General features: G+C 41.0%; 1 protein-coding gene across 3 annotated transcripts in view; it reads left to right on the forward strand.

The window, feature by feature from the left end:
* DTNA (dystrobrevin, alpha) overlaps positions 1–14344 on the forward strand; it is a 99136-nt gene that overhangs the window by 21684 nt on the left and 63108 nt on the right. For all 3 annotated transcript variants that reach the window (XM_010574373.1, XM_010574372.1, XM_010574374.1), the window contains one exon: positions 7852–8065. In XM_010574373.1, coding sequence (XP_010572675.1) covers positions 7852–8065 — 214 coding nt within the window. The remainder of the gene's footprint in view (positions 1–7851; positions 8066–14344) is intronic.

A 14344-nucleotide genomic window follows, 5' to 3' on the forward strand; every position in this document is an offset into this window, starting at 1 on the left:
AGTTGCCACAACCTTTCAAAGACAATCGGGTGGCCTCGCACTGACATCAGCCAGCTGCCTCAGCGCTTGTGGATACATTCCCCATCAGGTCCTATGGACTTGATCATGTCAGTCTGTTTAAACATCCCCTGACTGGATCCTCCTCCACCGAGGTTGTGTTCCTTGCTCCAGACTGTCCCACTTGTTGCAGGGGCCTTCGTCTTGAAGATGAAGCTTACCAGTAAGCCTTGCCAAATTCAATTCCAGGCAGACAGTCTTTGAGAAGACTTTGATTTTTGCAAAGAAGTAAATGTTGTCAGTGGTTACTCTTGGTTATCAATATATCATCCTCTTACAACTTTTCATACTGTTGTATGGGTCTAATACACACATTTCTAAAAATTAAAGCATTTGGGGATCAGAATAACATGGCAGTAAATATTGTGAATATTTCATTAATTTCTTCTTTAAACTTGCAGGATTTACTCACCAATCACTGTATCTACAAAACCTAGAAATCAAATGAAATAGCAAGAAGATGCAGTGAAATACATTTTGACATTAACAAGTTCAGATATGTGCTGACAAGCTAGAAGTCCACCAGTCTTGCTTTCGGAAAACAGTGGTGACCAGCCCAAAACCTGCAGAGCATTTGGAAGTGGCCAAACGGACACAAAGCTTGATGGATCAGCTGCTTAGCGGGTGCCCAGCTATGCTAGAAATCACTGTATGAGCTGCGTCTGGCAAGGGAGGTAGACAAGGAGCCTAAGAGACATGGGAGCAGGAATAGGAACGTACAGGACATTTCCAGCTACGGACTGAGCGCAGGTTCAGATATTTGGGCAACGAGTAGCCTGGGTGTGCCAGGCCGTGTAGGGTGACAGCTGTCACCAGACGTACCCAGCCAAAGAGTTGAGTACCTCATTTTAGCCCTGAGCAGAGGCAACACCCTGGTACATTTTCTTTTTCATGTAATTTGGCAGCCACAGAGCGTGAAAGACTGCAAGCCATTGTAGCTGGCACGTTGATCTGCGTAGTGGTGGGATGTGCAGATAAAGCTTTTGGTGATCATGCTACAGCCGACTGATTTGAGGGGCAGCTTGGCCACAGACAGGTGTAGTTTAGAGGGAGAACGTGCCTCCCTCAGTCCTCCGTTACCCACCTGGCAGCAGGAGAGAGGGAGCCAAACAGAAAGCGTGAGTAACTTCCCAGGGCTTCATAGCAGTGGCAATGACAAATGGCTCCAATACCCTGATTTGTGATGGGTTCATAGATTCTAATCAAAAAAAGAAGAATTGTCTAACATATTTTATAATATTTTTAGGATTGTTAGACAAGGAAGCATAAATCTGTCCCTTTTAATGAAATCCACCTGAAATACCTGACATACATTCAAGTGCCATTGATTTCAAATGACAGTACTAGTATGTTTAAACTCAAGCATGTCTGTAAGAGCTTTGCTGGACTAAAAGCTTAATGAAATGTATACTAAAATTTTGGAAATAATTTAAATTAATACTTCTTTAAATTTTTTTGTGTATTCACCAACAAAGGAAAATCTATCAAGGAGGAATTCTGTATCAGTTGGGCATGTTTAACCTAGATTTAGTTAGACCTACTGTATGTTAAGTAAATTTGAATTGATTATTAAAGCCCTAATTTAGTCGATTCCCTTGTTTGATTAAATGTAATCTCTTCTTCCTCGTCCATTTAGTAATAAATGGAAAGATAACATTGTAGAGTTCATGGTTCAGGTGGAATACAAAAAACACAGTAGAACAGATGAGGAGTTTTGCATAAGTAGATCCATTTAATGGTAAGAAAGCTTAAGCACACAGGCTATTTTTAATATTTTTTTTTTTACTACCTAGAAGATAAACTTCCACTACAGGTTTTTTTTTTATGTTTGCTTAGGGCAACATCATTTCTTGACAACTGATGTTTGAAGTAATCTGCCTCCTTTGAGATTAGTGATATATCCAAGATTATCTATATCTCACATCCTTTCCATAATTCTAAATCAGCTGCGTGATGGAAAGAAGACTTCATTTTTTACTGCATAAATAAATTTTAATTTCTTTGCTTTGAGTTGAAAAAAAAAATTAGTATAGTCCATCTCTTCTCTCACAGTTTGACTGTTAAGATACTGTTACCTACCAAACATAAAATTACTAGTTGCAAGTAAATTAAAGTTACTAGTTACAATAAATTAAAAATAAATTGGTTTCCTGCTAATGAAGAGACTACAAAATGCTTGAAGAGAAGAGGGAGGGTCAAGATCAATAAAATTGACATAAGCATTTATAGTAAAAACAAAATTTTGTCCTAAATTCTCCTTTCTCCAAATGTATCCAGAATACACCTCTTCCACAAATTAACCTGTTGGCCGAGTTGTAGGTGATGGAATTCTGCACTGTAACTACTAATTACTCTTTTTCATCATCAAAGTAGTAAAAGGCAATAGGAAAAGAGGTTCTGAACACAGGTAGAGACAGAGGGGCAGGATGTAAGACTTCAAGGGTGTCTGAAAAGATTTTAGTTTGAGGAAAATGTAAAACTCCTTTCAAACTGAACTAGCCATCTTTCATTCCCCCTTATATCCTGCAGAGAGGGACTGATCGATTCAGTTACAATGCGCTGGCAGCAGGCAGTCTCCAAATGTTGTTTTAACAGCTGAAGGAGTCCACTGAAGGAAATAACATTTGTTATTTGGAGTGTATTTTCGTGCATTAATCTTAATTCTCTGCCATTCAGCCAGGGTCTCCTCCAAGTATGCATTTTTTGGTAACAATTGCTATGGAGTGAATGGCAGCCATCTGTAATGCTGTTCATCTGCGTTGTCCCACTTCTGTCCAGATACTGAACTTTATTTGCATTTGCTAATCATTATCTGTCACAGAATATGCTCAAATATGAAACACTCTATGACAGTGTTTAAATATTACTTAATCTCATGAAAGTTAGATTAGCAGACAGTGTGTGCCATAGAAGGTCTAATAATGCAGATGTTTAGCTTAGCTGTGACTTTAGAAATCACTTAACAGAAAATCTAAAGGGAAATGTATAGTTTAGCAATTGCTTGTAGAAATAATTTACATTTTTTTCAGACATCAGGCAAATGAGGGAGATCTTCTACACCTGGATAGCTGTGCTGTTTACAGAGTGCGAGGCCTGTCTAACGGGTCCGTGAAGATTGCCTGGGCTGCATGATTTTGGATTTCCTTATACCACCCAGGTGCTACATACAAGCAGCTTTTACTCCTACTGCCCTAGTGATCACCTGCTGACACTGAAGAAACAACTGACAGATTTCTATAGTTTTACAAATCCATTTCAGAAAGGGCATCTTTCTCATGCTGAGGGATAATTGCCTTTTCAGAGGGAAATGTGAGTAAGGCAACAAAATTAGCAACAGCAATGAAAAGTTAAAACCAAACTTGTGGAGTTTTACTTTGTTGAGGGAATGTAAGGCAGGTTTTAGGAGAGCGAAAGCTCTCCTGCATCTGTAAGCTAGTTTGTTACACTGCAAACTCTTCTTGTTAGCATCATAGTAGTATGTAGAAGTCAGATTCAGGTTTTTTTGGACTACATGTTGTGCAAACAAAGTAAGGAGATACTCCTTCTTCAGTGAGATTAAAACATTCTCAGGTATAGATAAATAAATAAATAGGCATAGCAGGTATTATAGAAAATGGGTAGCAGAGAGGATGAAAATTAAAATGAGAGGAATGTAAGGTTATGCAAAGTTTGCAAGGTTGACATTCTGTTACTACATTGAAAAGATTACAGATAACATATTAGCTGTAGGCATAAATTTCTAATAGTACAAATGAATAGCGTGAAGCTTGCAGAGGCCTGTGTTTTACTCTGCCTTTTCCAGTGTTGATAGTTTGATTTGGCAGCATGATATAATACATAAGAGTCTGCTTACTAGGTGAGTAAACATAAAAAACCCCAGGATTTGAAGTGATCAGTGGGGCACTATACCCAGATGTAATCTGCGCGCGGTTGAGCGATGCAGTCTAAGAGGCTGTGACTATGACAGGATCTGGTAGTAGCTGATACAGATTAAAGTATTTATTATTCATATTTTATATAAAACCTGAATTATTCTATGCCATGTAGTAGTCAGAACAGAAAAGACATCTTTTCTTAATGTTTAAGGAGCAAGGTGTGGGATTCATCTCAGTTAAATTTACCAGCTCTGAGGTTACATGTCTCATGTAAACTTGTCGCTTTAGGCTTTGTCTGTAGTCAATGAAGAAATATGGGCACCTTCAAAGCACTGTTCATCCCACCTGGCTCCAAACAGCTGCTTTAAGGTGCCTTTTGCTTTCCCTGACATTAGAGGGAGCCTTGATCACCAGCTGACAGTAGACATCTGATTTTTGACATTTAAATTTAGGTGCATGAATTCTTGTCCATGACAAGTGGCTTGAGTAAAGGCCAGAGACTTCAGTCTTTTGTACAGCAGTCTAACAAACTCTCCTTGTGATTTTGAGCTAGATACTTCAGCAGATATTTTCAAAATTAGTAGATGTTGTTAAACGTCTGGCTCTTGTCCATCTTCTGTTTCCTCCTCCACTTTCCAGACTCTGTAGAGAGATTTGAAATTCATGAATAAAATGCAAAATAAAATAGTGCGGTAGAATTGTTGTTTATTCAGCTTCAAGTGGAACAAAAGTGTTTCTGAAAAAAAAAAAGCCCAAGTAAAATTATTTATAGTACAAATGCACAGCAGTTCCTTGAGACTAATATTTAATGGTGGGTGGGGGGCTGCGTAATTTCCAACAAGTGATTTTCTCAGTCTTGTGCCCTACCTTTCTGGCATACCAGTGAATATCAGGATAGCTTATGAGGCTTTCAGGTTAGAGTTAACACAGAAACCAATATTTTTTCTCTCAGATGTGTTAGTGTACTGATACTATTAGTCCCACGTCTGCTAGCCTCTGGATATTTCCCTTCCCAGGACCATCATCAAAACTAACTCTTTATGACTATGTTATGAAAAATACAATATCGGTGGGAAAAAAAAAAACCAACATGAAAATCTGACAGCCACATAGTATCAGTACTGGATCATGTGAAGAAAAAAGACACCAACCCCCATTGCAGCCTCATTCATTGGGCCAGCTGTTTTCCTCCATGCTCTCTCATTCAAGAGTTTTCCACTACTAGGCTGTGGCAATTAAAGTTAAATTGCTGCATGGAATTAATTTCTCACTGTTAGGGAGTCCGGATGTCTGGTTCATCCTCTGGGGATGTCCTTTTGTCAATGCTGGGGAAACCATCGTAGTTCCCTGCAACTGCGGAAGTAAACTAGATACACTCATGGTCAAATTGCTGTGTTTTTTCCTCCGCTCTGATCAGGTGCAGGACTGCTTGAGAGGTACCCCCGAGTAGCTCTGATGACATGATTTGTTACCCTTTATATTCCCCTTTTCCACCACCACGCTCATGCACTCCCAGATAAACAGCCTGTCCCTGTTTATTCTTTACCCACTAGCTCCAGTGTTGCTGATTTGACATCCTTATTCATATTTATGGTAGGGTTGCCCTAGTAATTTCTGCCTTGGTCAGCAGTGCTGTTAAGCTAGTACACCTGTTTGTGCTGTTTCTTGGGTTGCTATCTTGTTAGTGTAGCCGCAAGTCAAGGTTAGCCATCCGCATATGCATTACTCCCTTTTTGCTGTTTGCTACGCCTGGCAATTTCTCACATTGTTACAGTTCAGGTTCGACAGTGTGCACACGTACCCTCGCACCCAGAAGCCAGCCTGGTGCAACTGCTGGTGGAAACACCTTCTCCGTCATTTACTTGGTCTGAATTACCAGAGACAGCCCTCAGGGCCAGGAACAGCTAGACCCTGAGAGAAACATCACACTTAGCCGTCTGCTTTCTGCCTGCCCTTCCCCTCTTAATAAGGCCACAAAATACTTGCACGTGTTGCTGCATCTTCTGGCATCTTGCTCTGTATTTCTTTCTTGGCTGCCTTACCGTGGTGACCCAGAGTGGGAAATGCTCATCAATCCTTCCGTCCTGGAGCAGACGGTGCCCTGCTTTCTGGTGACTTCTTCCACTCTCTGCCCTGCCTGGCCTCTGAGCCATGTGGAGAAGCTGCCCAGAAAGGGTCAGGCCATCTTCCTGGAGACCATTCGTCTCCCCTTTACCCAGATTACCTCTGTAGCAACTTGACAGTGAAAACTGGTTGAATAGGAATGGGAATGGCTGCATTAAAAGGATCAGAGACCTATGCCAGATTTTTTATGGGCAAGCTTCCCCCAGCTAGAAGACAAAAAGGAAGAGTTCAGAGAGGTTGTATGCTCCACCCACCTGGCTTAATTCAGAACGACACTCTGAAGACAACCTGCCAGCATACAAGGTCACCTGTAGATGTTTCCTTTTAATACAACAGTCAAATACATATTTAGGTGTCAGGATGGAACTGCGTCTTTCAGTTTTTGCCAATTATTTGCTAGGGAACAGCAAGAAGAAGTGGAAAAGTGCCTTATCTAGTGCCTGAAATAGTTGCTGCTGCTGTTCCCGCTCACCTGTATGGTGTATCTTCCTCCTTGGGCTTTCACATGTGGTAGCAGGGCGCTGGAGATTATTTTTTTCCTGAGGTAGAAGAAAAGAAACCCAATCTTAGGGAAAAAATCTAGACTAAGTAAAATGACAGCGTATGTAGTTTCATTTATATATCTATTATCAGCTTACATTTCCCTGCCATCCGACCATCATGTCACATTGCAGTCTGAGACAACACCTGCAAACCAAGCAAGTAAAAATAAAATTTTGAGGATTAGAATTAAATTTCTCTATCCACAAAAAAATGCATCACCTTCCACATACAGATGGCTCTTGATATGTCATAAGACATATTGTCATGCTAAGTAATAAGAACTATACATTTGTTTCCCTGGTAAAAAAAGAGAATTTGCACCCTGAACCTCATGATTTGTTCCTTATTGACAGTTTAGTAGGATAGTAGGTAATACTTAAGATAAAAAAAAAGGGATGATTCTTTGAGTTCAGGTTTGAACTAAATCCAAATTTTGAATGAGTGTAGGGTATTTTTATTTTTGGCATGGTCCACCGCTTTTGGAAATGCCAATCCGCAGCAAGCTGATCATACTGCCACAGTAACAGGGGCAAACAAGATTTCTGTTTGGGTACAGTATGAAAGGTGAGCAGTGACTGTCCTTTAAGCTGTCCTTGTAGGTAAAAACAACCCCCGTGAAATTCAGCTTCGACAGGGACTTTATCAAAGAGAAAGATTTAACAAATCATTTGGCAAATATATTTAGAAGATACGAAATACGACTTTGGGATCGCTTTATTAAGTGTTCTTTGTTTAAATGTAGCTTGTCTACCCTGACTCAATTACAATTCTGTAAAATATTTTGCTTTCCATACAAAATGCTGAAAAGGATTTTCAAAATGTCAGTACGTGTGAAGCACTTAATATTCGTAGGATCTTCTGAAAAGCCCATCTGCTATGCAAATTAATATCTAAGAGTAGTTTCTGAATGGGGATTCATAGAGGCATGGTTCAGAAAAACAATTACCATATGTTTACCTTCCAGTGATTTCCGTATAGATTTTTATTTGAATACTTTATGCAATGAGGAATGATTTCCCAAGCTGAAGCTGTACACGTTACAACTAATAATATCGATATATTGTTTGCTTATTAATGTTCCTCCAACAAGTTCAATTCTCAGTGGTGGAAAATAGATTCATTTGTTTAATTATTCATGAAGCGTGTCCTATGTGATTGTGTTATCCCCCACCCTGTGGGATGAGGTGACTTTTTTTCTCAGTTGCTTTCAGGAGCACGTGTCCCCACTGACTCTTTCTGTCCTGTCCCCTAGTGCACCTTGTGGACATCTGGAATGTGATAGAAGCCTTGCGGGAAAACGCACTGAACAACCTGGATCCCAACATCGAACTGAATGTGGCTCGCCTGGAGGCTGTGATTTCAACTATCTTCTACCAGCTCAACAAACGGATGCCAACAACCCACCAGATCAACGTGGAGCAATCCATCAGCTTACTGCTCAACTTCTTGCTAGCAGCCTTTGATCCGTAAGTTTGCCTTTCTTAGCTGTGTGCGCTTCCCTCCTCTCCTGACTGGTGAAAGGATTTTACTTGCTCCAGAAATATCTTTGGAAAACAATTGAACAAGCTAAATTGTGACCCAAATAATGAGCATGTGAATAGTGCTAACTAGGGAGAGAACCTAAATTAAGGACCTCTGCTTTCCTTTCTGTCGAGCCAAATTCAGCACAACTGTGTTTTCATCCAGTTACTCAGACTTGTTCCAGTTTATATCAAAGAAGAATTATCTACAGAAACAAATTTACATCCACTTCTAATTTGCCTTGTTATTTATTGACACACCAGTGGCTGACACCACTGCAATGCCTCTGCAGCAGTGCCATGGGTTAATAGCTCATTATTTTGAAAGAGCTCATTTTCCTGCAAGTTCTTGCAGCTGTAAGCAATTTTTTTTTCTGGCTCATGCCAGTGCAGCATGATTTTGAGACCATGACAGAAATAGGATAAAGACCTGGAGGTGATGAAATTCCTGTTATTACTGCATGGGACCCATATTACAAAAAGGACAAGTTTGAGACAGAGTGAGCCACTTACCTTAACGAGTATACTGCGTGTACGTGTTACAGTTTCTGAATATATAAGTCATCAACCTGTACTGCAATATTTGCAATCTTCATAACCGACTTTTTGGAGAACAGTGGTTAAGTCTGACAGATGCAGATGACCTATTGCCTCTTTATGGCTTATATTTTGAAAATTCACCAGCTGAAAACACTGGCCATGACACATTAAAATAAGGATGCTGCCGCTCTCCCCCTCCCTCTTTCCCATCCTCTCGCTTGAGGGCCCCGGTGCCGGTGCTGGGTGTCATCGAGCACCTTGCAGAGCCAGACCAGCCGGTGGCTCAGTCGCCATGGCAACGGGGAGAAAAAGTAGATGTTCCACTGGACGAGGCTGCACTCAGCTTCCCCTCCGGCCCCTCCGAGGGGAAGAAAAAGAAGCCAATCTGTTGTGAAACCATAGCCTTCAGGAATAGTTTTCTCCCCTCGAGGGCAATAAAAGAAGGAACAGGCATTTTAATTTATACCGTTGTGGCTGTGACAAGAACACTAAAGGACGATGAAAATGGCCAAACACATGCGTTGCTGCATGCCACAAGCAAACTGCTTCCTGGCTGGTAAACACAGGGAAAGACCCAGGACCGTGTAAGCAAGATATGCAATAACGTGCTTGTTTTGTAGCTCACTGTAAAGGGGTAAAGATCTCAGCTAGATGTCAAGGCAGCAAAGTGGAGGAGAGGAATTAACTCCCCTGTAGGGAAACAGAATGTCCTTAAAGGGGTACGGTTTTGCTTTCCCTGAAAACATCCCATGTGCTGTGGGTCCTGACCTGTTTCTGGGCTCCCACCAGGCCGTCCCAGGGGTGAGGAGGCTGTGAGCCTCGCTCCATCCGCCACTCAGCAAGTCAGTCTGTCGTGCTGCCTCCGAGCAGGGGGTGCACGGGATGCGCTTCCCCGAAGGACGGAGACACCCAGGAGGAGGCTCCCAGCTCTGGGGTCTGAGATGGGAACTGGCTGCCTATCAACCCATTTTAAATGCACCAAACGTCTGGGATGAGGTTCAGGTGCAATCTGAGATATCTAAGTTCAGGCTTGATGGAGATGTGTGTCAACTAGATCTCTCTCTACTGTAATGGGAGTTTGGACACCTATCACAGATAGAGACATCCAAGTGAAGCATCTCTTTCTCAAAATGCACCCTGCCCTTTAGTATGTAGGTAGTTCAGATTATTGAAGTTTTGGGTCGGGTGTTGGTTTAGCAACCACTGGTGGTCCAGATTTCCCTGTTTCTGGGAAACAGAGGGAGGGAGGCGGCTCTACATGTTACAGGGACGGTGTGAGAGTTCCTGGGGTCTAACCAGAGCTGATGTCTCTGCTTCCCCTGTTGCTCCCTTCCCTCCTGTCCCCTGCAGTGCAGCAGAAAGGTCCTTCTCTGCTGAAGGCTACAAGTTGGTAGAAGGAGGAGCAAGGTCTTTTCTTGTGGTCCCATGCTCAGAGAGAAGCAATGCATTGCATATAGGGGGAACAGGCGTGGAACTGTGAGACAGGATGAAGTCTTCTTCTCACCCTCCCCCAATTTATAGAAACTGGACAGTTAAACTAAATTGACTGCAGTCTTCTCTGACAGAAAAAAGGGGGTTTACTAGGTGCGTGAATCATACTGACATCACGACAGTCACCCCTAAAATAATCCTGTTATCTTTGATCAGGGTTCACTCCTCTATTTCTTAGCTTTGTGTTTTAGGAAACAGTTGGCTTGCAGAAATGCTATCCAAGTTTCTAGGTGGCTACTGAGGAATTATATTTCATATTTATTAATGAATGTTAATATGATCACATTTGATTCTATGAATGCAGACAACAACAAAAAAAACCAAAACCCTAAAAAGCCCAGAACAGCTTTTTGAGACCAAAACAGTAGTCCAAGACCAAATGGCTCTTCCGTATAAATGAGAAGGCTGTTTTAAGTGATCATGGATGTTTTTGGTGTTTGCAGCTATGCAGAGCGATGTCTGCTCCTGCTGTACTGGGAACAGGTCCAGAAAAGCTTGTGCGATTTCTCATGTCCCGTTTGAAATGCAAAGAATGAGAGTGGAGAAATGGAGTCCACAGCTTAACATATATGAAAGGACCACAAGGGACAAGTTAATGTGTGATTTAAAATCTAATAAGCCTACCACTGTCTCATTTATTTCTTTCTAGTTAATATATACTGCCCCACGTGTACTGTGCTGGCTTAAGATCGTCCTCCCAGCTTTAAACAGAGCCGCTTCCTTCATTTATAGCCCACTGAAAACCTGGCAGGTTTCTCTGCCCTCTAGCAGGGAGTATTTCCCTAGGCCTGCAATACAGATGTCTTCTCAGGAGCTAGAACCTGGCTAGCAAAACTTAAGAGGAACCACAGTGCACTGCTGTGGCATGTGGGCCAGCTTGCCCACTGCCTGTGCTGAACTTTCATCCCATTTTTGCTGTGATTTTTTTCATGGCCTTGGGGATTCATTAGGCCTACAGATAATTGTATGTCCCTGCTTCTTAATCCTGAAGGGAGGAAAAAGTGGAGAAAAATTATAGTGTATAAGATTTCACGTGACGCTGAGTGTGATGCTCCTTCATGCTAAGCCAAAACTAAACTGCAACCTTATAAAACTGCAAATCAACAAAATCAAAACTCACAAACAGAAATGCTGGTCCAATTAATTTGCCATTAGTCTGTGAAAGTCAGCATCTTGTGGTAGAAGACCCCAACAGACCAAAATCAGTGAGCAGAATGAGGTGGTCAGACTTTAAAAAATATGGACAAAAACATGCCTGATTTGTGTTTTGAACTGCATGTTAAAATTGGGCAATAGCTTTTGCTTCAAGGTCTGAGGTGATTAACTGGCTTTATGAAATAATAGCATACTTCCTTCACTGGCATGCAAGTGCTATATAAAAAGATGACAAGTTCAAACCCCTCTGAAAAATTCATCCCAGTCTGGCATCAAAGCCTAGGCAGCTAGGTGGAATGTTAGCCTCATTCAATCGAGCTGTTCCCAAAAAGACTCTTTTTAAACAGACTGTAAAATATTCTGTGCTAATCATCTTCAGCACTGACTCAGTATTGCAATACAGCTACTCCTGCTGCAAAGTTTAAGTGACAAGAAAATAGCTGATTTTTCTCTGTCCCTTGACATACCTGTCCTGTGAGTGGAGCTGTGAACACTGGGCTATGAAACAGACCCAATCTGGCAGGATGGGCTTGACTTCTACGAAGAAAAGAGCACATATTCATGCCCTTGTTTAATAAAATGCAATTTGAATCATACTGAGTTTGATACATAAAGATGTTCAGTCTCTGTTTTGGAAGTATCACTTCTTGCTCATCCATCTATTCAGAGCTGTAAAGTGTTTAATTCCCGCTCTTCTCCACCTTTGCTAATCACTGAAAACCATAGAGGCCAGCTAGCTTTTATGAAGGAAGTCCAGCAAAAGAATGCATTTCAGAGATTTGGCCATTATGCATTTTGCTCTCCTAAATGAAAGAATTTTGCTTGATTCCAATAAAATTTCCTCTCTGAAACCTGTTTGAGAAAATGGGAATTTGTAATTACAGCCTCTGACATTTCAGAATTGGCTGCCCTGTGGGCAGTAGGAGGCCCACAAGTAACTGAAGAAATTTCATTACTTTTGGAAAAGATAAAGCATTGGGGGAGCACCACTTCATACCTAGGTAATGAGAAAAATTGTATTTTCTCGACGTCCATTTCATGGGACACATTTGCTATTTCTAAAGATGTGATGTTATTTCTTTATAGCTTTCCCCACCGTATGGCTGTCTCAGTAAGAGTATTGCTAGAGATCCTGACATATGTCAGTGTCATCCATTTGGTACTGCTCTCCTTGCTGACCTGAAAGGCAGATTCAGGCCCTGGAGCTGGACTTAGCCTTGCCTGGTCTGTGGATTTTATCAGGCAGTTCGTGGGGCTTCCTTGCTCTGCGGAGATGCTGTCTGTCTCTGCAGCCACGCATTTGAAGAGGAAACCTTCCGCTCTGCTCTGGTGTCTAAAAGCATGTGTTATTTTTCACCCTTTTTTCTCCAAGCAGCAGAAGATAACCTTAAGCCCTGGCCATCATTCTCTTCCCTAAGTACTCCATCCTGTGTTGTTGCTAAGTGCATATCAGCTTCAAGGTTTGCTGTTGCCACCATTTATGCATCTAGTGCTTTTCTATAGGGATCTGAAGAGTAACCTCAATAAGAGAGGTGCTATACAAAATCAAAATATTTTCTGTCCTCTCCTATTTCCACTAGTAAAATTTATATCTCTTTGCATTAACCAGCCTAAAGCTTCTTTCAGGGAGCACTGACTTCAACAGAGATCTTCAGGCTGCTGTGAGCTACTGCTTCAGCATTTGCTTTTACGCAGCAAACACTGTGAGGCCCTAGTGCTGCCAGTCAAGGGCATCTGTAGTGCTTAGACATAGCTTAGGGCGCTTCTGGATCCAAATGATATTGGCAAGTCTTAGGCCCCATTATCCTGTCGGTTCATCAGTTATATATATTAATATATGCATGTGTGTATAAGTATGCACACACACACACACATATATATTTGGAAGGCGAATTGAATTTACACTGGCTCTAGTGATGCTTTTATGAATACAAATGACCGATAGAAAATACAGTGTCAAAACTAATCAACTCAAATGGAGAGATTGAAGAGATAAGTGAAATCTTTTCTTTTTCTGTTCCTCTGTTCCATAACCATTTGAGTATGGGAAAAGCTGATGGCTCTGGGGTGGAAAGCTGAAGGCGAGTTGATATGTGTCTGCCATTCAAGAATATAATCCTATTAGTAAATGTAACTAAACCTACTGGGAAAAATAATCTAAATCTGAAGCACTTCCACATAGGCTTTATTTTTCCCTCTGATTCTTCCACTGCTTCTTAATAATGCCATTGCTTCCACTTAGCATTTATTTTTCTTAACAACGCTTTTAAACGCAGGTGAAAACCTCCTGATGAAACAGTGCAGAAAAACTCCCAAAGGTCTAAAGGGTAGCACGCACCAGAAGAATACAAAATGACCAGATCCTCAGCCATAGCAGTGCTAGGTGGTGGTTTACACAAATTAGAATCCAGTCAACGAAGGACTGAAATACAGAAGACTGGAAATTCCTATACTGTGATTTTAATCTTATGAAACCATTCAAAGAGGACACAATGTAATGAAAAAAAAAAAAGTACACAAAAGCTAGCATTAAAGAACATAGTAAAGATTAATTTCTTAACTATTGAAGTAGTGAACTTATTTATTTTTGTCTGTATCTCCAGTTGATTTTCTGCCAAAAAGTATAATTTTAAATGAGTGTAAAGAGTATTTAGAATCACTGTTTAGAATCATGTGTTATACTGATGTAGAACTAAATCCAATTCATCGAACTTTAAAGATTATTAGCTAGCCAAACTTAGGGAACTGACTCATTTTCTAAAGTCTAAGTGACTTAATAAACATAGCAGTGAGGCGTGTAGCGTGCTTTAGTGTACTGATACGAGTATACCATTCATGTCTACTATATATGTATACGTTATTGTATTAGTCTGGTTTGGGGTTAGCAAAGAGAGAGACACAGTCACAGGCTCTGTGTCTTTCCAGAATCAGTTTATCTTTTAGTTCCGATCAGACACAATCTTCTTCATTAGAATTATGAGTGACGATCAACAGAGTAATTTCAGAAATATTGATGAAGAGCTAAATTTCTATATATTG

This window comes from Haliaeetus leucocephalus, unplaced genomic scaffold, assembly GCF_000737465.1.
Source record: "Haliaeetus leucocephalus isolate CR32 unplaced genomic scaffold, Haliaeetus_leucocephalus-4.0 Scaffold428, whole genome shotgun sequence".
NCBI lineage: Eukaryota > Metazoa > Chordata > Aves > Accipitriformes > Accipitridae > Haliaeetus > Haliaeetus leucocephalus.